Consider the following 22154-nt stretch of genomic DNA (forward strand, 5'->3'; position numbering starts at 1 on the left):
TGCCTTCGTCCGGGGTTAGGGTCAAACTACTTGTGCCCACCTATATATAGTACAGAGCCCATATGTGTAATAAGACGATATGAGAAGAGGTAGCATAGACCGGATGTGGGGAGTCGGCGTCTGATGCGGGGTACAAAGATGGCGCTGCCCCACTTCCTGTACCACTTCATCAGAGAGGATGTGAGGCGGCGAGGACTGACCGCGCCCCCCACATCCTACTCCAATCATAGACAGCGGTCGGAAAAGGTCAGGGCCACTCCCCCCCGGGGGAAATCTGTTGTTACAGAGTATCCATGTCATCAGCGCACAGCCACAGATCGTATATATGCCAAAAGAGGATCAAGCAAGAAGGATGTTAAGCTGAATAATGCAGCAGGAGTATATGTTACAGACAGTACAACAAATTATCTAAGTGTGCCGATGCAAAAATAAGTAAATCGCAAAGGGTGAAAGATAATGAGTGAAAATATAAATGGAAAGTGACAGTGAAGTGGAGTGAAATATAGTATGGTGAAGTGAATGAATAACAAGTGAGGGGAATAAATAAAATGAAATAAAAGAAGGTTTGTGCCTGAATGTTGCTGAGTAAGTGGACCAGTGGGTGAAAACTCAAAAGTGTACGACGATGCCGGAAAGAAATAAAGGGACCGATAATGTGACAACAGAATATGTGAATAAGAGGTCAAAAGACTAACAGTATTTGACTATGATGCAAAGTGTACTGAATGCACATGACAAAATAATGTGTAAAGGAATTAAGTTTATACGCATACGAAAATATAGTACAATACACCATAAAAATACTATATTTAAAGGAAAATGGTCATCAGTCACATAAAGAGACCATGCTAAAAGCTATGCATATAGTACATATGCGTCGTAAAACATATGAAAGAAAAGTAAGTGCCAAGGTAAGAAACACTATTACAGTGTTATAATTCTATGTGGATGGACAAGTAAGTATAAAAAAGTTAAACGCAATATATGTATAAAATTGATATTAAAATCACATAACAATAAAACGCATATATAAATACAAGAAAAACATATAAAATGACATGAATTCTCGTTCTTATTTTCTCGTTTTCCTCTATTTGGAACTTTGACTGTGGTCCAATCGGTAGCCTCCTCTGGTGGACACAGTGAATAATACCATGGCTCTGTGTATATAAATGGACAGAAAGAGGGTAGTTAGTGCTAAAAAGTGACACAGAAAATGAGGAAAGGGTAAAAACCAAGACCCATTACAGGAGTCAATGGCTACAAAAACGGAGCGTAGCTCAAGGATTCATTTAATCCATGTGGAAACATTGTCCCAAGAGTCCAGATCCAGCGGGTCTCGCATTGTGCGAGCTTTTGTTTTATGGCCCCACCTCTCGTGCCACATATTATATGGTCGATTCCCCTCACCTTTAATTTTGAGGGGTCACAGGAGTGATGCATTTTAAAATGCCGAGCCACAGGTTTCAAGTTCTCCAAATTCTCTGCCCCTGATGCCCGCTTTATGTCGGCCATATGTTCTCGTACACGGACCTTTAGCTCCCTGGAAGTGAGACCGACATAAATTTTTGGACAAGGACAGACTGCATAGTACACAACAGCTTTGGTGGTACATGTGATAGAATGAGTGATATTGAAGGTCTTACTACCTGAGGCATTAGTGAAGGTGTTCGCTTTTTCTACATTGGGGCACGCGACACATTGTCCACAAGGCTTACAACCCCATTTTGGACCCTTGGTCCCAAATGGGTATTTTGATTTTATTGGATCGTAATGACTTTTGACTAGATGATCTTTTAAATTTTTGGATCGTCTAGCTGTAACACTAGGATATTTCGTGATGAACCTATCCAAAGTGGGATCAGATAGTAAGATCGGCCAATACCTCTTTAGGATTTCTCTCATCTGTTGCCATCGTGAGTGATATCCAGTGATGAATCTCACCTGGTGTCCTTTAGATCAGAGTTACAGGCCAGACTTCTGCAGGCAGTAGAAGACCATACCATTTCTAAAGAACTATATACAGCACTTTCAATGGATGAGCCAACCGTACCAACCCTGTACCTATTACCCAAGATCCACAAAAATGAAAAGATCCCACCAGGAAGGCCCATTATCTCAGGTAGGGGCAGTCTCACCGAGGGGATCTGTAAATTCATTGATTTTCATCTCAAAAACTTAGTAATTAACTTACCATCATACATTCGTGATACGGCCGATTTGCTGCAGAAGATCAGCGGTGTCAGCATTGACAGTGACATGCTCCTTGTGACCATCGATGTGGAATCCCTGTACACATGCATCAAGCATGAAGACGGGATAAGGGCAGTCAAATATTTTCTATCTATGTCAGAATTGGATAAATCACTCTGCTCATTCATCATTCAGATGCTTGAGTATGTTCTAACACACAACTTTTTTGTATTCAACGGTTGTTTCTACCTACAGCTCCAGGGAACAGCCATGGGGGCAGCATGTGCACCATCGTACGCGAACCTATTCCTGGGGCTGTGGGAGAGAGATCTCTTTTCAGATGACAGGAGTGACTCAATGGCACGGGTCCTTTTTTGGACCCGTTACATTGATGACATTCTGGTCATCTGGATGGGCACACATGTGGATCTTGATTCATTTATGATTGGGTTGAATACAAACGATATAAATTTAAAATTTACTTATAAAGCACATCCCAGATGTCTGGATTTCTTGGATGTTAAAATTTTCACTGATGAACAGGGTTTCCTTCACAGCGATGTTTTTCGCAAGGAAACTTCTGTGAATGCACTACTACATTCTTCTTCATCTCATCCTCCGCAGACCATCCAAGCGGTTTCCATCGGGCAATTTTTGCGAATAAGGAGAATATGCTCCTCTGACTCATTATTCGAAAGACAGGCAGATGATCTTAAAGACCGGTTTTTGGAACGGGGTTATAGCAGGAGATCCATTAAAAAAGCCTACCAAAGGGCAAAGCGCACACCTAGGGATGACCTGTTGTTTCCTAAGCAAAAGATAGATAAACTCCACCAGGTGAGATTCATCACTGGATATCACTCACGATGGCAACAGATGAGAGAAATCTTAAAGAGGTATTGGCCGATCTTACTATCTGATCCCACTTTGGATAGGTTCATCACGAAATATCCTAGTGTTACAGCTAGACGATCCAAAAATTTAAAAGATCATCTAGTCAAAAGTCATTACGATCCAATAAAATCAAAATACCCATTTGGGACCAAGGGTCCAAAATGGGGTTGTAAGCCTTGTGGACAATGTGTCGCGTGCCCCAATGTAGAAAAAGCGAACACCTTCACTAATGCCTCAGGTAGTAAGACCTTCAATATCACTCATTCTATCACATGTACCACCAAAGCTGTTGTGTACTATGCAGTCTGTCCTTGTCCAAAAATTTATGTCGGTCTCACTTCCAGGGAGCTAAAGGTCCGTGTACGAGAACATATGGCCGACATAAAGCGGGCATCAGGGGCAGAGAATTTGGAGAACTTGAAACCTGTGGCTCGGCATTTTAAAATGCATCACTCCTGTGACCCCTCAAAATTAAAGGTGAGGGGAATCGACCATATAATATGTGGCACGAGAGGTGGGGCCATAAAACAAAAGCTCGCACAATGCGAGACCCGCTGGATCTGGACTCTTGGGACAATGTTTCCACATGGATTAAATGAATCCTTGAGCTACGCTCCGTTTTTGTAGCCATTGACTCCTGTAATGGGTCTTGGTTTTTACCCTTTCCTCATTTTCTGTGTCACTTTTTAGCACTAACTACCCTCTTTCTGTCCATTTATATACACAGAGCCATGGTATTATTCACTGTGTCCACCAGAGGAGGCTACCGATTGGACCACAGTCAAAGTTCCAAATAGAGGAAAACGAGAAAATAAGAACGAGAATTCATGTCATTTTATATGTTTTTCTTGTATTTATATATGCGTTTTATTGTTATGTGATTTTAATATCAATTTTATACATATATTGCGTTTAACTTTTTTATACTTGTCCATCCACATAGAATTATAACACTGTAATAGTGTTTCTTACCTTGGCACTTACTTTTCTTTCATATGTTTTACGACGCATATGTACTATATGCATAGCTTTTAGCATGGTCTCTTTATGTGACTGATGACCATTTTCCTTTAAATATAGTATTTTTATGGTGTATTGTACTATATTTTCGTATGCGTATAAACTTAATTCCTTTACACATTATTTTGTCATGTGCATTCAGTACACTTTGCATCATAGTCAAATACTGTTAGTCTTTTGACCTCTTATTCACATATTCTGTTGTCACATTATCGGTCCCTTTATTTCTTTCCGGCATCGTCGTACACTTTTGAGTTTTCACCCACTGGTCCACTTACTCAGCAACATTCAGGCACAAACCTTCTTTTATTTCATTTTATTTATTCCCCTCACTTGTTATTCATTCACTTCACCATACTATATTTCACTCCACTTCACTGTCACTTTCCATTTATATTTTCACTCATTATCTTTCACCCTTTGCGATTTACTTATTTTTGCATCGGCACACTTAGATAATTTGTTGTACTGTCTGTAACATATACTCCTGCTGCATTATTCAGCTTAACATCCTTCTTGCTTGATCCTCTTTTGGCATATATACGTATACGATCTGTGGCTGTGCGCTGATGACATGGATACTCTGTAACAACAGATTTCCCCCGGGGGGGGGGAGTGGCCCTGACCTCTTCCGACCGCTGTCTATGATTGTGGGGGGCGCGGTCAGTCCTCGCCGCCTCACATCCTCTCTGATGACGTGGTACAGGAAGTGGGGCAGCGCCATCTTTGTACCCCGCATCAGACGCCGACTCCCCACATCCGGTCTATGCTACCTCTTCTCATATCGTCTTATTACACATATGGGCTCTGTACTATATATATAGGTGGGCACAAGTAGTTTGACCCTAACCCCGGACGAAGGCAATCGCCGAAACGCGCGTCGGGTTGGGACGTCTCATCCCTGCTTCCATCATGTCCACTGGTATGTTGTTTTATCTTTCCTGTCCTGTTTAGCAGATACAGCTCCATTGTGCTCACCATTGTTGGTCATCTTTTGATCTCAAGCACATTCTGGCACAATTTGGTTTATATTACCTATGTAACTATTTGTGATTATTACTGATGTTATACACTTACTGGGTAATCACCACAGCTACCGGCACCTGATTTTACCTCCCTGCTATTTGTGCTGTTGTCATTTGATGTACCTTGCTTGAATCCGTGCTGTTTTTCATTAGACACGGTTTCTTATGTGATTACATGTATTTATTTCTATTGCTATAACATAATACATGTACATTGCTTACATGTGGACACAATATCCATACCTGGTATGTTTAATTGATCAGACGTCCTTTTTTACTGTGTGACTCATCCCCTATTTCCATTTTTATTTGTCTCATGTTTTTATTTTAATAAAGTATTGTTTGTATCTTTCTCTACATTTGTGCTTCAGTCGATCATATTTTCTTGAGTTGGTTTTCAGTCAATTTTTGAACGACGCACCAAGTATATCTTGGTTACTACGTAGGATCCAATATATAGTGCATCTAATATGGCTAGCAACGTTGCTTTACAGCTTATTTGGTGATACTCCCTAGCACTACTTTTCATTGCATCCTATCTGTTGGTATTTTATCGGTTTTGTATATATTATAAACAACAGTACAACATACCAAATATACAAAATTACTGCTCTGTGGTCTTGAAAAAACAAGTGGTTTGTATATCAAGTGGAGTTACAAAAACCGGATTGACCTACTGTGTTGTGTGTGACAAAGTGGGGGGCCATTGTATGTGATATATGTATTGATTGCTTGCTTGCTAAAAAGTTTGCAAAAGTGACAATTTAAAACCATTTTTTCTTTGCAGCTTACTTCCTGCTGAGCAGCTGACTAGGGGGAGGGGTTAGCTGGTCTCAGGTGGTATAAATTAGGCCTCAGTACTCTGTAGAGCCTGCTCTAGTGGGGCTTGTTAAACAAGTGGTTTGTATATCAAGTGGAGTTACAAAAACCAGATTTAAAAAGAGGAATTAAAGCCCCAGTAAGTACTCTTCTATTCTTTTTGCATTAACAACTGCTGCTGTTTTTTTGTAACTGGGATAATGGCCAGCAAGATTGGAGGTTTTCTTCAGTGCACAGTTTGCCATATGTATGCACGACTGGAGCCGGAGTTGCAGGGTGAATACCTCTGTGGCAGATGTGAGCATGTTGGTCACCTGGAAGCTCGCATTAGAGATCTGGAGGAGCAAAATGCAACACTGAGGGCAATAGACAATCTTGAGAGAAGCATGCTGCTCACGGAGCATGCAGTTAGTGGGTTAGAACTGGAGGGTGAAGACAGGGGTGAGCAGGATCAGGCAAGTAGCTGGGTTAATGTAGTTAGGGGCAGTAGAAAGGGGTCCAAGAAAAGGAAGGCCGATCCGGTTTCTGACATTCCAAGCAAAAGTGCAGAGTTGGGTGATGATGCGAGGGTGTTGGTCTCAGAAATTGCAGCCCTAGTGGATACTGATCTCCCTAACAGCCGGGAGAATATCCCAGCTAGTAGTCGGCGGGATGGCAATGCAGGTAAGCCAAGGCAATTGATAGTCGTAGGGGATTCTATAATCAGGAAGACGGATAGAATAATTTGTCGCCAAGACCACCTCAACCGAATGGTTTGCTGTCTCCCTGGTGCCAGGGTTCGGCATGTGGTGGAACGGGTGGACAAATTGCTGGGAGGGTCTGGTGATGATCCAGCTGTCGTGGTCCATGTCGGTTCCAACGACAGAATAAATGGTAGGTGGAGGAGCCTTAAGAATAATTTTAAAGAACTAGGCTACAAGCTGAAGGGAAGGACCTCCAAGGTAGTATTCTCAGGAATACTGCCTGTTCCATGCGCATCACAGGAAAGACAGCGGGAGCTCAGGGAGTTAAATGCATGGCTTAAGTCTTGGTGTAGAGGAGAAGGATTTGGGTTCCTAGAGCACTGGGCTGACTTTTTTCATTGGGGTACAAACTATATTCTGCAGATGATTTGCACCTAAATGGAAGGGGGTCCGCTGTGCTGGGGGAGAGAATTCTAGCTTGGGTGGTGGAGTATTTAAACTAGGGCTGAGGAGGGAGGTCAATGTAGAAAAAACAGGGGTAGCCAGGTCAGAGAGGGGTCAGACTATATTGGTGGGGGGAGAAACAAAATGTGGGGAGAGGACTAGACAACAGGATAAGGAGATCCTTTTGTTACAAAAGAGCAGTGTAAATAAAAATGCCCAAATAATGTCAAATCACATTTCTGATAATAAAAGTGAAAAAGCAAGTTAAAGTGTATGTTCACAAATGCCAGAAGTCTAGCAAGCAAAATGAGGGAGCTGGAGGCCTTGGTACTGGAAGAAAATATAGATATAGTTGGTGTTGCTGAAACATGGCTGGACTCTTCACATGACTGGGCTGTAAATCGACAGGGTTTTACACTATTTCGGAAAGACAGGACAAATAGGAAAGGCGGTGGTCTATGTCTGTATGTGAGAAATGATATGAAGGCGAGTGTGAAAGAGACAATAGTGGGTGAATACTGTGAGGAGGTGGAAACCTTGTGGGTGGAACTAGAAAGGGCGGTAAACACTGAAAAAATTACTTTTGATGTAATCTATAGACCCCCCAATATTTCTGAGGAGATGGAAGGTCAGCTATATAAACAGATGGAGTGGGCTGCACAGGCGGGTACTGTAGTGATAATGGGAGATGTTAATTTCCGGGATATTAATTGGTGTCATGGTTCGGCTTCAACTGCAAAGGGGAGACATTTCCTCAACTTGTTGCAGGAAAATTTTCTGGGCCAGTTTGTGGAAGACCCGACTAGAGGAAGCTCTGTTGGATCTGGTAATTTCTAATAATGCAGAGCTTTTTGGGAACGTCAATGTTCGTGAAAACCTCGGTAACCGTGATCACAATATAGTTACATTTTACCTATACTGTAAAAAACAAACGCAGACTGGGAGGGCAAAAACATTTAATTTTAAGAAAGCCAATTTCCCCAGGATGAAGGCTGCAATTCAGGATATAGACTGGGAAGAACTAATGTCAAATAATGGGATAAATGGGAGATTTTCAAATCTACTTTGGGTTATTTATAGTGCAAAATTTATTCCTATAGGTAACAAGTATAAACGACTAAAATTAAATCCCACATGGCTCACACCTTCTGTGAAAGGGGCAATACATGACAAAAAAAGCGCATTTAAAAAATACAAATCTGAGTGTACGTCTGCAGCCTTTGTAAAATATAAAGAGCTTAATAAAAACTGTAAAAATGTAATAAAATTAGCAAAAATACAAAATGAAAGGCAGGTGGCCAAGGATAGTAAAACAAATCCCCAAAAATTCTTCAAGTATATAAATGCTAAAAGGCCAAGGTCTGAACATGTAGGACCCCTAGATAATGGTAATGGGGAGTTGGTCACAGGGGATCAAGAGAAGGCAGAGTTACTAAATGGGTTCTTTAGCTCTGTATATACAACTGATGAAAGAGCAGCTGATGTAGCCGGTGCCAGTTCTGTTAATATATCAGTTGATATACTGAATTGGATGAATGTAGATATGGTCCAAGCTAAATTAAATAAAATAAATGTGCACAAGGCCCCGGGACCAGATGGGTTACACCATAGAGTTCTTAAAGAGCTTAGTTCAGTTATTTCTGTCCCCCTTTTCATAATATTCAGAGAATCTCTAGTGACTGGTATAGTGCCAAGGGACTGGCGCAGGGCAAATGTGGTGCCTATTTTAAAAAAGGGCTCTAGGTCTTCCCCGGGTAATTATAGACCAGTAAGCTTAACATCCATCGTGGGGAAAATGATTGAGGGACTATATACAGAATTATGTGCCAAAAAATAGTATTATAAGTGACAGCCAGCACGGTTTTACTAAGGACAGAAGTTGTCAAACTAACCTAATCTGTTTTTATGAAGAGGTGAGCAGAAGCCTAGACAGAGGGGCCGCTGTGGATTTAGTGTTTTTGGACTTTGCAAAGGCATTTGGCACTGTCCCACATAGACACCTAATGGGTAAATTAAGGACTATAGGTTTAGAAAATATAGTTTGTAATTGGATTGAGAATTGTCTCAAGGACCGTATCCAGAGAGTTCTCTGAATGGTCCCCGGTAATATTCAGTGCTGGGACCACTATTATTCAACTTATTTATTAATGATATAGAGGATGGGATTAATAGCACTATTTCTATTTTTGCAGATGACACCAAGCTATGTAATATAGTTCAGTCTATGGAAGATGTTTGTGAATTGCAAGCAGATTTAAACAAACTAAGTATTTGGGCATCCACTTGGCAGATGAAGTTTAATGTAGATAAATGTAAAGTTATGCATCTGGGTACCAACAACCTGCATGCATCATATGTCCTAGGGGGAGCTACACTGGTGGATTCACTTGTTGAGAAGGATCTGGGTGTACTTGTAGATCATAAACTAAATAACAGCATGCAATGTCAATCAGCTGCTTCAAAGGCCAGCAGGATATTGTCGTGTATTAAGAGGCATGGACTCGCGGGACAGGGATTTAATATTGCCACTTTACAAAGCATTAGTGAGGCCTCATCTAGAATATGCAGTTCAGTTCTGGGCTCCAGTTCATAGAATGGATGCCCTGGAGTTGGAAAAATTACAAAGAAGAGCAACAAAGCTAATTAGGGGCATGGAGAATTTAAGTTATGAGGAAAGATTAAAAGAATTAAACCTATTTAGCCTTGAAAAAAGACGACTAAGGGGGGACATGATTAACTTATATAAATATATTAATGGCACATACAAAAAATAAGGTGAAATCCTGTTCCATGTAAAACCCCCTCAAAAAACAAGGGGGCACTCCCTCCGTCTGGAGAAAAAAAGGTTCAACCTGCAGAGGCGACAAGCCTTCTTTACTGTGAATCTATGGAATAGCCTACCGCAGGAGCTGGTCACAGCAGGGACAGTAGATGGCTTTAAAAAAGGGTTAGATAATTTCCTAGAACAAAAAAGTATTAGCTCCTTTGTGTAGAAATGTTTTCCTTCCCTTTTCCCGTCCCTTGGTTGAACTTGATGGACATGTGTCTATTTTCAGCCGTACTAATTATGTAACTATGTAACATGATTGTGGCATAATCATATATGTGCCAGTCGTATCAGAACTAATCATAATAGTTCCACTCACCAATCAGAGCTTCAGGACCTTCTTGATGAAAATCACCATCAGGTTGTATGTGTCACGATGATCATTCCACACCACGTTGTATTCGGAGTATGTGGGTGTGTGAGTGAGTTGCCGACAGCCGGTTAAGAGACCGGAAGTCTTACGTTGCTATGCAACAGGATGCTCCGAGAGCGTGATGACGACAAAGAACGCTCTGCCCTGTAAACATCACGCGCAGAGCGTTCCCCGTTGTCAAGCAACCACAAACCAATGACCCTGTCTCCTTAAAGGGGTAAGGCTTATAGCACAATGGTTTATGATATAATGTATAGTACTGTGAGTGCAATTTAACAACCCACTACGCCTTGCGTTCCATCCAGCTTCAAATTAGCGTCTTAAAAATCAATTTATGAATACGAGCAGCTCGGAGGAGCAAAAACATACAGACACATTACTGTATAAAAATGCTTCTACTTTATTCTTATCAGCAGCGGATATTTATAGTTAGACAATAACAAATGAGTCAGAAAGTTTAGATATAGTTCCTCAACTCAATTGGCTCTTAGAGGGGCCTTTCCCTCATCTTGCCTATTATTGCTGCGTAGTGTTTTGCACACGGCACTACTGCTTTATAGTACCAGAGCACCTACCTTCTAATATAACTAACTTGTACAAGCATATAAGGATATGAGTATATAAGGTATACAGTAGGTATAAAACACTTTGGAAAAATACATTTCCTTTCACATTTCCCCCCTTTTGTCATTTTATAGGTCTGGTAATCATTACCTGCCTCTAATTTCACAACAACCTGTTACTTATTTCCAGAGGCCTTGCTGTGAAAGCTCTCCGTATCTTATAAAACACATAACAATTAAAACAAGTCATAATGACAAAGACAATCATAATACATATTAGTGATTGGAATAAGTAGCTTAATACTGAACTGGTAGTTGGTGAAAAACCTGTAAATATATCATACCAGTGATGAGCCGTGTCATCCTTAATTTGGGATCCTAAATGTCGCAGCGTTTTCCCACTTATAACAGCATTCATTTTGACTGTTTGTAGTGTAACATTATGTCTCCTAACCATCTCTTTTACCTCTTCTGCGTCTTTTAGAACTTTGTTCAACTCATCTAAGGTGAGACTAATATTAGGTGTTGGCAATGGGTCCGATACCCATACTGTGCTTACAATCTCATCCAAATCCGGGAGAGATACAATAATAGTTCTTCCATTCTATATGGCTAACATTAAATATACATCCGGAAAAGGGTACCTATAATAAAAAGGTTTTAGTGTGTTGGGGTCATCCGTAACCATACATTCACTCTGTGGTTTTATCTCTATATACAAGAATGCCCTTGTAAGATGGGGGAGGCTCTCCCACCCTCCCTTCTCACTCCCTGTCCCTTCTCTGCAAGCTTCGTATGGGAGCCAAGGTCAAAGATAAAACATACAAAATTAACATTACTTGTGTTAAAGGAACAATGACTTTCTTATTCACTACAAAAGACCCTAGATGGGAACTCAAGACAAGATGGCTGCTGCATAAAATTAAATCATTTAAACATTATTATAATCACTTTCACATAATACATATCTTAGTAGTTCGGCATCCTGCTTGATAATTCATAATGTAATTTCATACAGAAAATATAAGCAAATAAACCGTCCTTCACAAACCCCCCTTTTTCTCATATTAAATTACAGAAATGATATATTATGATTATAAAACTCAAACAATATATCAACTAATATGATGCCATCACCAATGTCCGGTTTGGGTATGGGGTCCCACCAGTGTATTGACAAGTCCTGTACATCATCGTCCTCTTCTTCTGCTCTTCACTGACTGTCACCCTCAGGGTAACCCACACAATTATGGTGTCAGACTGCACAGTGGTGTCCAATGGGGGATTTATGATTACCCCCTCCTAGTCACTTACTTATTAAAACACTTGGATGCTGCTAACGGGTTCACTCAGGTCTTTGGTCTTTACTTTGAACTTTGCTGATGTCATCAGGACTTGGTTTGGTCCTTCTCACCTGTCAGATACTGTCTCTTTTAGTATACGTCACCGGGCTGTACACAGCACCTCATGCTGTGAGCCTGGGGTGAGATCCCACGTAGACTGATTAGTGGAGTTTTATTATGACTACCACAAACCCTCCGTATCTGTTCTCTTCCTCCGGTAAGTTACTTGTCTGGGCGGCTGCTTAGAATTGTGAAACTGCCGTCAGTTCATGACAAACGCATTGTATTGGCTCAGGCTGCGCCTGCCGCATCTCGATGATGGAGTTCATCATATTAAAAGTCTTTTTAGTTCATGTTTACTGGCACTTGCTGGGGACCCCCAACCCTTATCAATTGTTAAAATATATGCTAATCTGGTGATCTCATCTACGTAATATAAAAGTTGTTCTAAGTAAATACAATAACAATGGCAGGCCCTTTAACTAAATCAAGCAAACACCTTTTATAGAAGAAAAACTTCTCTGTTACAATGGACAGGGCCCCTAGAAAATGTGTAATTACTGGGTACATTTCATTTGCACTTGTTGTTACACTTTTCAGCAGGATTTGTACCTTGTTTTGAGCTGATTGCCTGGAACATCTCCAACTCACAAAAATATAAACAGATTCCACATGTTTATCTGACAAGTGTCTCAAACCAATTTTTCTCCCCCCTACTCTGGTTCGTTTTACCTGGGAAGGCCTCTCAAGGTCTCTTCTCTTCGTGGGAGGCAGGTATGATAAGGTTGGCACCGGTGCCAGGACTGTTCTGTAGGCAAATCAAACAACTCTAACAGAATTTAGCAGCAACAGCTGTAAAGCCTGGGACATACCAATTAGATCTTACCACATCGATCCTTGCAGTCTTGGGGCATATGTGAGGTCATACACCATCAACGCAAGTGCCATCAAGAATTCCTTGGGTGCTACCGGTTTACCTTCCTTTATCCATCCACATTCTGTTAGAATCTGGTTCTCACGCCTTCCGCTCCCAGTTGGACTCTTCCTGTTGAGAACAAGCTTTTTCATTGTGTAATCATTAATTGATCTTAATCAAATAATTAATTTGAAGAAAAACCTCAACAAATAACCTCTTTACATCAAACGTTCACAATGAGCAACAACTAGAAGTGATACATGCAAACTCCTTTTTCTTATATATATATATATATATATATATATATACACTGCACAGAATTTTCTGGTCTAAAAATTTCCTTTCCAACAACAACAATAAATAAATAAAAATCCATATACAGGAAGGTGTTTTCAAATCGGAATATACCACTGCTGTACCTTTTTATCTGACGCCGGCAATAGTCCAATGCTGAGGCACACTGGTCTAGAACTTTACATAGAATTTAACCTCCATTTTTACTTCTTGAATACAGTTATTAAGCAAACTAACTTTGGAATAACATCTGGAGAACCGCTGACCTCTTATCATTGTACAAACACTATTTCAATACTTGGGATAAAAACGATTCCCCTGTCACTACACACAACGTCTGCAGTGGGGAAGATACAGGCCGGGCTTCAGGCCCCCATGAGAACAGGTCTACACACACAAGCACATTGTCAAACACTTCTACTTCGGGTATTTGTATGTTCTGCAGTCGCTGGGACGGGTAATCTGGCCGGGCTTCACTTTTCACAGGTACCTTTGCTGTTTTACCTATGTCATGCCGTGCGCACATCATGCCAGCTGCTACAAACCTAGTGGTGGCTTTATTGTATCCAGGGATAAGCCAATTTACTGATACCTGGCTGCACATACTCTTGTTGTTAGGTCTTTCTTCTCTTACGCTCTCAATTGGCCTACCCGATGATCCAATAAAGTTCCTACTACCAATGGGCCCATAATTTTGGGCGATGCCAAAAGCGTACCTAGAGTCAGTGTAAATGTCGGCCGTCTTACCTTCTGCCAGGTTACAAGCCTCAGCGAGCACCTCCAGCTTCGCTTCTTGAAATGAACAAGAAGGTGAGAGTGGTTTCTGGATGATTTACCTTGTGCCTCATATCCTGTCTTGTACATACTGTATATGATCAAATATTTCTACATTACAAATTTACATTGGAAACCCATGTCACATATAGATAGAACATTTCAAAAGGATGGAGTTTTATTTTTCCACATTCATCTGATGATCCAGGACACTTGTAAATCCCACCCACCAGGTCCTTTAAATACCTGATTAATACAAAAACAAACAAAATATGTTACTGAAATCTAGCATAAAATGAACAAATTATTATTATTTTTTTTTTTCCTTCTCCCCATCTAAATCTGTAAAGACTCATCTGTGAGTGACGTCACCTCGCCTCCTGTGTAAATTTTCTGGAGGGGGATGGTCTCTTACACAATACCTCATATTGGGTGGAGACTACAGCACAGCATACCCAGTGCCATATTTACTGTTCTCGAAGGATCTGGAACCATCTATTCAGAAAAATCTCAAATTTTGGTTACGGTCATACACATTTAATCTGGATTACTCATTGGGGTCTCATACACATTTTGTAGACCTCCTAGAACCAAATTCATTAAAACAAAACAAAATTGTACCTGTTCAAAACTACATATCTCAACATAATAAGGTCGGGCACTCTATCTGGGGGGGCACTACTTTAGCTCCCTGTGATACGCAATAGCCTGGAACAAAAAAATTACTTTCTCCTGACAAAAATACATTTTATCTTTTAAAATGACTTGCAACTATTTACCTGTAAAACATCTCACATTTTCAAAAATAACATTTAGGCAGCACCATAGCACGTGCCTCATGTGTGAAAACAAATGTAATTAGTTATTCAATAACACAGAAAATAATATATCTGGTAATATTAATTACTGCAAACCAATAAACTATATACAAGAATAGGGAACAGTGGGGGCACATACATTTTCAAGACCCCGTGTCTCACAATATCTGTATTTTAATTCATTTGAATTAACCTCAAAACATTCCAACATTAAATCTTATCACATCATAACACATAAATATGCAGCGTAACTTTTATCTTTTTACAGACAGATCCAACCGGCTGTAATATTTTTCTAAGGGAGTACAGGGTTCTGGAACTGCGGCTTCATACCTTACTCCCTAAGGTGGAGCCTTAGTCATCCGAAAATAGGGGGGGCCAGAGTGGGAGATGCAGAGCAAAAATAGAAGAATCAAATCTTCTTACATTCTGCTGCAGCTTTTGGTCTACACGTTCCCGTCCGGTCTCCTCTGCCTGGTTCAGGTGGTCTCAGGGTCCTAGTGCCGCAGTCCCTGTTCGGGCGCCATAAACTGTGAGTGCAATTTAACAATCCACTACGCCTTGCGTTCCATCCAGCTTCAAATTAGCTTCTTAAAAATCAATATATGAATACGAGCAGCTCGGAGGAGCAAAAACACACAGACACGTTACTGTATGAAAATGCTTATACTTTATTCTTATCAGCAGCGGATATTTATAGTCAGACAATAACAAATGACACTAACAAATGAGTCAGAAAGTTTAGATATAGTTCCACAACTCAATTGGCTCTTAGAGGGGCCGTTCCCTCATCATACCTATTATTGCTGCGTAGTGTTTTGCACACTACACTATCATTCTCCATTTTACTTATTATTATTGCTGCATAGTATTTTCACACGGCACTACTGCTTTATAGTCCCAGAGCACCTACCTTCTAATATAACTAACTTGTACAAGCATATAATTATATGAGTATATATAAGGTATACAGTAGGTATAAAACACTTTGGAAAAATACATTTCCTTTCACATTTGTCAGAACTAATCATAATAGTTCCACTCACCAATCAGAGCTTCAGGACCTTTTTGATGAAAATCACCATCAGGTTGTATGTGTCACGATGATCATTCCACAGCACGTTGTATTCGGAGTATGTGGGTGCTGGCACATGAGTTGAGTATGAGTTGCTGGCATCCGGTTAAGAGACTGGAAGTCCTACGTTGCTATGCAATAGGATGCTCCGAGAGCGTGATGACGACAAAGAACGCTCTGCGCGTGATATTTACGGGGCAGAGCGTCCCCCGTTGTCAAGCAACCACAAACCAATGACCCTGTCTCCTTAAAGGGGTAAGGCTTATAGCACAATGGTTTATGATATAATGTATAGTACCAACCAGGAAAAAAGATCAAAGCATAATCAAAAATATGCTCCTAGGGATAATTAGTGTAGATATAATGGTACACATAGAAATGTCTAAAGATTTGTGTCTGTAGACAGATCAAAGGCACCAAAGGTCCACACGCAGGTATACAAGATCCCTGGCCACACTTCCGTGGTCAAAGGGTTCCAGTCCCCAGGATCTGCAGGGTTAACCCAATTGCATTTTCATGCATATAGGTAATCCAAAAGATCACAAACGTGTAACGGACCAGCATATATCGATGCAGTAGCCATTCCAAAACTCCAATATTTTATTAAAATGTGTGTACCTGGATATCAAACCCAATATCTCACTACTGATTATTCCCAATGGAGACAAGAAATAATCAATATGTATGTAAAAAAAAAAACTTTTATTATATAGGTTGGGACTAAACAAAACCAAAAACAATGAATTTGACAATTTCATTCGAAAAAATAATGACGTTATTGATCTAAATGATGGAAGAATGGTCCTGAAGTTCTGCTGGCATCTACAATGATACAATGTGTATGTATGTATTTGTGTGTGTGTGTGTGTGTGTGTGTGTGTGTGTGTGTGTGTGTATTAGAGATAGGAGAGCAGGATTCTTCTCTGCTCTGTGTGTGCAGTGTATGGCAGACATGATAGCAGTGAGGATCTACCCACTAGATCAAAGACAACTGGGAATTAGAAAGAGAGAGCCTGGGGAGGGGAATACTGCTAAAACAAAAATGCAGATTATAAGACCTATAATCTACAGAAATAGGGTTATTCCTCTTGTGTACACATATATGACCGCTTATTCAAAAAAGTAATCTGAAAAGTAAGGTACGCTTTCAGTGAATTCTATTTCATATGTTTTGTCAAAGTGCTATTTCTATGCTGAAGGTTACAAATTTTTGTTTTTTTAAGGACTTCTGTTGGTAAAGGGAGAGCTTGGTTGCACCTTTCATTGATGCAAAAGAAATTGGCTGATTACTTGCAAGTTCTTATTGAGCACAAGGATCTGCTAAGGTAATCGGAGTATAATATGATAAGCATGTTCCTATTCTTTTCCCAGTGTAATCATTAGCCATTTTGTGGAAATAAAATATTTTTTAAGAAAGTTCTTCTTTGATTTAAAATAGTTTTCGCCTGTACAAAATGTTATTACCTTTTTAACAGTCCCATATTTTAGCAATCTGCTACTCTAGGGTACACCACTAATCTGCTGCACTCTAAGGCTGGGTTCACACGAGGCGTATTATGCCTCGATTTACACCTGAAAATAGGGCTACAATACGTCGGCAAACATCTGCCCATTCATTTGAATGGGTTTGCCGACGTACTGTGCAGACGACCTGTAATTTACGCGTCGTCGTTTGACAGCTGTCAAACGACGACGCGTTAATTGACTACCTCGGCAAAGAAGTGCAGGGCACTTCTTTGCAACGTAATTTGAGCCGTTCTTCATTGAAGTCAATGAAGAGCAGCTCAAGATTTACGAGCGTCACAGACGCCTCGCATAATGCGAGGAGGAGCTTTTACGTCTGAAATGAGGCAGCTGTTTTCTCCTGAAAACAGTCTGTCTTTGCAGACGTAAAAGCCTCTCATCGTGTGCACATACCCTAATACGTGGTACCACCACCTTTCAGGAGATAAGAGAAAGGCAAAATGGAGATGTCATAGATATATAACGACCTATTCCAAGGCAAAAAACAAAAGCTCATTTCCCACGATACTAGTCTGGTTTCTCTTCTCTACTTATTTATTTCAGTTGGTAGGCCATGCTAGTAATCGTGACTGTGAGGCTGGATTCACACGCACATTACGTCCGTAATGGACGGAACTTATTTCGGCCGGAAGTCCCGGACCGAACACACTGCAGGGAGCCGGTCTCCTAGCATCATAGTTGTGTACGATGCTAGGAGTCCCTGCCTCGCTGCAGGACAACTGTCCCGTACTGTAATCATGTTTTCAGTACGAAACAGTAGTTCCACGGAGAGGCAGGGACTCCTAGCATCGTACAAAACTATGATGCTAGGAGACCGGCTCCCTGCAGTGTGTTCGGTCCGGGACTTGCTGCCGAAATACGTTCCGTCCATTACGGACGTAACATGGTCGTGTGAACCCAGCCTTAGAGCTTTATGTATCGTGACACAGCTATTCCCACATCTCTTCTAGTGGTATTTACCTATTCACGCTCCACCTCTTGTATCCCTGGACAGACAAATCAATACTGTGCTCTAGAAATCTGAAGCGGTCCATTTCCTGAGATATTTCTTCAAACTGTTGTACTGCTAATGTGTCCTTCGCATACTAAGGTTGGGTTCTCACGTTGCGGACACAGTTTTCAAGTTGACCACAGGTAAAAGCACTTTCATTATTAATGACTGCCCGGTGAAGTGACGCTTAGCTGCATAAACATGCGGCCATTATTAATTAAAGTGCTTTTACCTGCAGTCAATTTGTAAACCGCACCAATCTATATGTTGTCTTGGTTTTGGACACACCTAGGCTGTGGTGTGTCCGTAATGTGAGAACCGAGCCTAATACTGTTTTACCTAGTGGATTATGATCTTATCAAGTAGATAGAACATTTTCTAAGGGTCGATTTACACTGGCCAATTCTGGCCGTACCAACGAACGCCGATTAATGAGTCTGCTTTTACAAGAAGCTAAGTATTGGGATGAGTGATCGTTATTTTGATCGCTTGTCCCCATGCATTACCATCATGTCGACAGCACATCTCCTTGTTTACATAGGGAGATATGCTACCGATAACAATAATATTTTCTGCTGCATAAACGATACAATCAGCTGATGAACGTTTGCTCGTTCATCAGCTAATCATTGCCCTGTTTAAAAGGACCTTAAAACTTAAAGGAGTTGTGCCAAGATAGACATTTAGCACCTATTCACAGGCTAACTATTCACTGCTGGGACCTCACTGAACTCTATTACGATAGTCAGTTAGGAGGAGCTTGAATGAAGCAGTGGTCAAGCATGCGCCCTGTCAATTCAATGTCTATGGGGCCGATAGAAATAACAGAGCACTATACTCTGCTGCCTCTGTCAGTCCCACTGAAAGTTCTCCTCACTTCATTTGTGCAGTGATTGGGGTCCCAATCCCTCCGTTCCCATTCTAGTGATCATTGGGGCCCCCAGTAACCAGATATTTATCACCTACCCTAGGGACAGGGGATAAATGTCTATCTTGACGCAACTACTTCAAGTAAAAGATTCAAGTAAAAGATTTCTCTTAAAATGCCACCTCTATTACATCCCTCCACCTATTACTTAGAAGATATCAGTGCTTAAAGTAGTTGTCCTACCATTGGAGAAATGGCATATCACTAATGCCCTGAATAAACAGGGCAATGATCAGCCGATAAACGTTCATTGGCTGAGTTTATCATTTATGCTGCAAGAAATTTTATCGTTATCGGCAGCACATATTCTGTGTAAATATGGAGATGTGCTGTCGGAAGGATAGAAATGTGTTAGGACGAGGGATGGTCGATCTTTTGTCCCCAAACATATCTCCTTGTGAAAGGCGCAAACCAGCGCCGATCAACAAGCTGTCTCATTGATAGGCGTCCTTTTACATGGCCCATGTCGGGCTGTGTAAGAGGACCATAAGATATGCCATCAAATCCTCATCTACTGTGTTCAACTGCTGGGACCCTTACTGATCCTCAGAATAAAGGGGCTGCATCGCTACTTAAATAGGACCTGCCGGCTTTACCTCTTCTTTTTAGTAAATACTTGTATTCCCTGTAAAATAGTATTGCTTCAGCATATTTTCTTGTAACTCTGCACTGTGCCGTTCCTCTGTTTATTTCTCCTGAAAATGTATGAATAAATTCGCAACTGTATATTATCATTCACTTTGTCAATATGGTCCCTACACACTGACATTTTGATTTGCTCTATTGCCAAGAATAATGGTAATGCCCAGTTGTCAATTTAGTCATATTTCTGGAAGGAACAACAGAGGAACGGCACAGCGCAGAGAGAAAAGCTACTCCAGAATTGTTCTTTAATGGGGAATACAAATGCAGTATATATTAAAACTGACATTTTAGGAGAGCCGACAGGTCCTCTATCACAGTTTTTCCCCTGCACAGCGGCACTCCCGTCCACCCACTGCCCATGGAACTGCAACACCACTCCATTCTGTGGCACAGTGCCCTTTAGGCCTCTCTCAGCTTAATTAAAGAACCGTGCAGACAGCACATAGACTTTCATTACATTTTATGTCTCATCTTTTCCTTTCTGCACATTTTCTGCTTATCTATATAGGTCTTGCTAGCCATATGATACATGCTTGTTATAACATGAGTTACACTTTAATAAATAGCAGATGCACTCCGTGTCGTACATATATAAGGGGGAAGTTACAGGGTTAAAACCTGCCCCTTCAACTTTTAGTCTTTGCAGAACACTTATACAGTGTTTCTGCTGCAGCCACCACTGGAGGGTGGTAAAGAAGAAAAAATGTAATAAAATTTACTAAAATGCTAAAATAATTAAATTGTAATCAATAAACTGAATTTTAAAATTCTTCACCGTCCCATAACTGCTGCCGTTCGGATACCCTACTGCTTCTGGTTTACACTTTTATCAGTATATTGTGTCTCAATAGCGTGCTGGCCAATCACAGGCCGCTCTGGGTATGTGTCAACCATAGCAATGTCACGCAGTGATGCATTGAGGCAGGGCCGGACTGTGGCTTAAAATCAGCCCTGGCATTTTAAATTACATGCATGCTGTCCAGAGTCGGACTGTAGTAAGTTGGGCTCACACCTTGCCTTGCCTACACAGCCAGGTGGCTGGGAGCATCGCTACGAAGGTAAAAACAGTGAAATAGTCGTGGCGCTAAATCAGTGCTGCAGTCCCTTCATTCTCAGAATCGGTGGAGGTCCCATAGGTCCCAGATCATAAAGTGATGGCGTATGCTAGAATATGCAATCCCTTTTACAAGATGGAAATACCTCTTTAGGAAGGTAACAAATTAATTGTTGAATGCAACAACCTGGGAGTCGGACCCCGACCGATAAGATATTGATGGCCTATCCCAGGGCAGAGTGCTAGCTAATGCTCTACTCGGGGACTCCAGCACTACTCCTGATGTCACTGTCCATATATGGACAGTGATGTCAGGACCTTCCAAAGTGCTGGAGCCTCTGGCAGAGCAACAGCTATCACTCTGCCCCGGGATTCCAGCTCTGCTCCTGACGTCACTCTCCATATATGGACAGCAACGTCAGGAGTTTTCTATCGCTGGAGTCCTCAAGCAGAGAATCAGCTAGCGCTCTGCCCGGGAGCTAGAGCACTGCTCTGAGACGGTGGTGTGACGACCGTGTACAAATGTAGCCGTCTTTATCTTGACTTTTAATACATTAAATACGCAGTGTCAAGCAACTTTAACTTGACTTTTTCAATGGCTCTTGTGTGATATCACGCTGCAGCAAGTTATCAGCGTCCAGATAAAGATGGCTAAATCCGTACATCTATGACAGTGATGTCGGGAACTGCTTGAGGTATATGTTTAATGTCAGGATCTTTCCCTACATACAAGATAAACATAGGACAATAACGTGATGTGAATTGGGCATTACACACATACTGTTTGCACATTATATACATATACAAAGTATATACATTATACACACATACAGTATTTATACACACAATTACAGAATTTATACACACATTACACAGACATTTACTTTTTCTATGGATAGCTGATTTCAGGACCTGTGACATGTAGGAAACCTTAAGAAGCAGGGGCAATTA

At 41.0% G+C, this 22154-nt stretch overlaps 1 protein-coding gene across 6 annotated transcripts in view; it reads left to right on the plus strand.

Moving 5' to 3' along the window:
* LOC142748947 (RUN and FYVE domain-containing protein 1-like) overlaps positions 1-22154 on the plus strand; it is a 543301-nt gene that overhangs the window by 79061 nt on the left and 442086 nt on the right. For all 6 annotated transcript variants that reach the window (XM_075856376.1, XM_075856372.1, XM_075856375.1 and 3 more), the window contains one exon: positions 17285-17386. In XM_075856376.1, the coding sequence (XP_075712491.1) occupies positions 17285-17386 (102 nt within the window). The remainder of the gene's footprint in view (positions 1-17284; positions 17387-22154) is intronic.

Source organism: Rhinoderma darwinii, chromosome 3, assembly GCF_050947455.1.
Source record: "Rhinoderma darwinii isolate aRhiDar2 chromosome 3, aRhiDar2.hap1, whole genome shotgun sequence".
Lineage (NCBI taxonomy): Eukaryota > Metazoa > Chordata > Amphibia > Anura > Rhinodermatidae > Rhinoderma > Rhinoderma darwinii.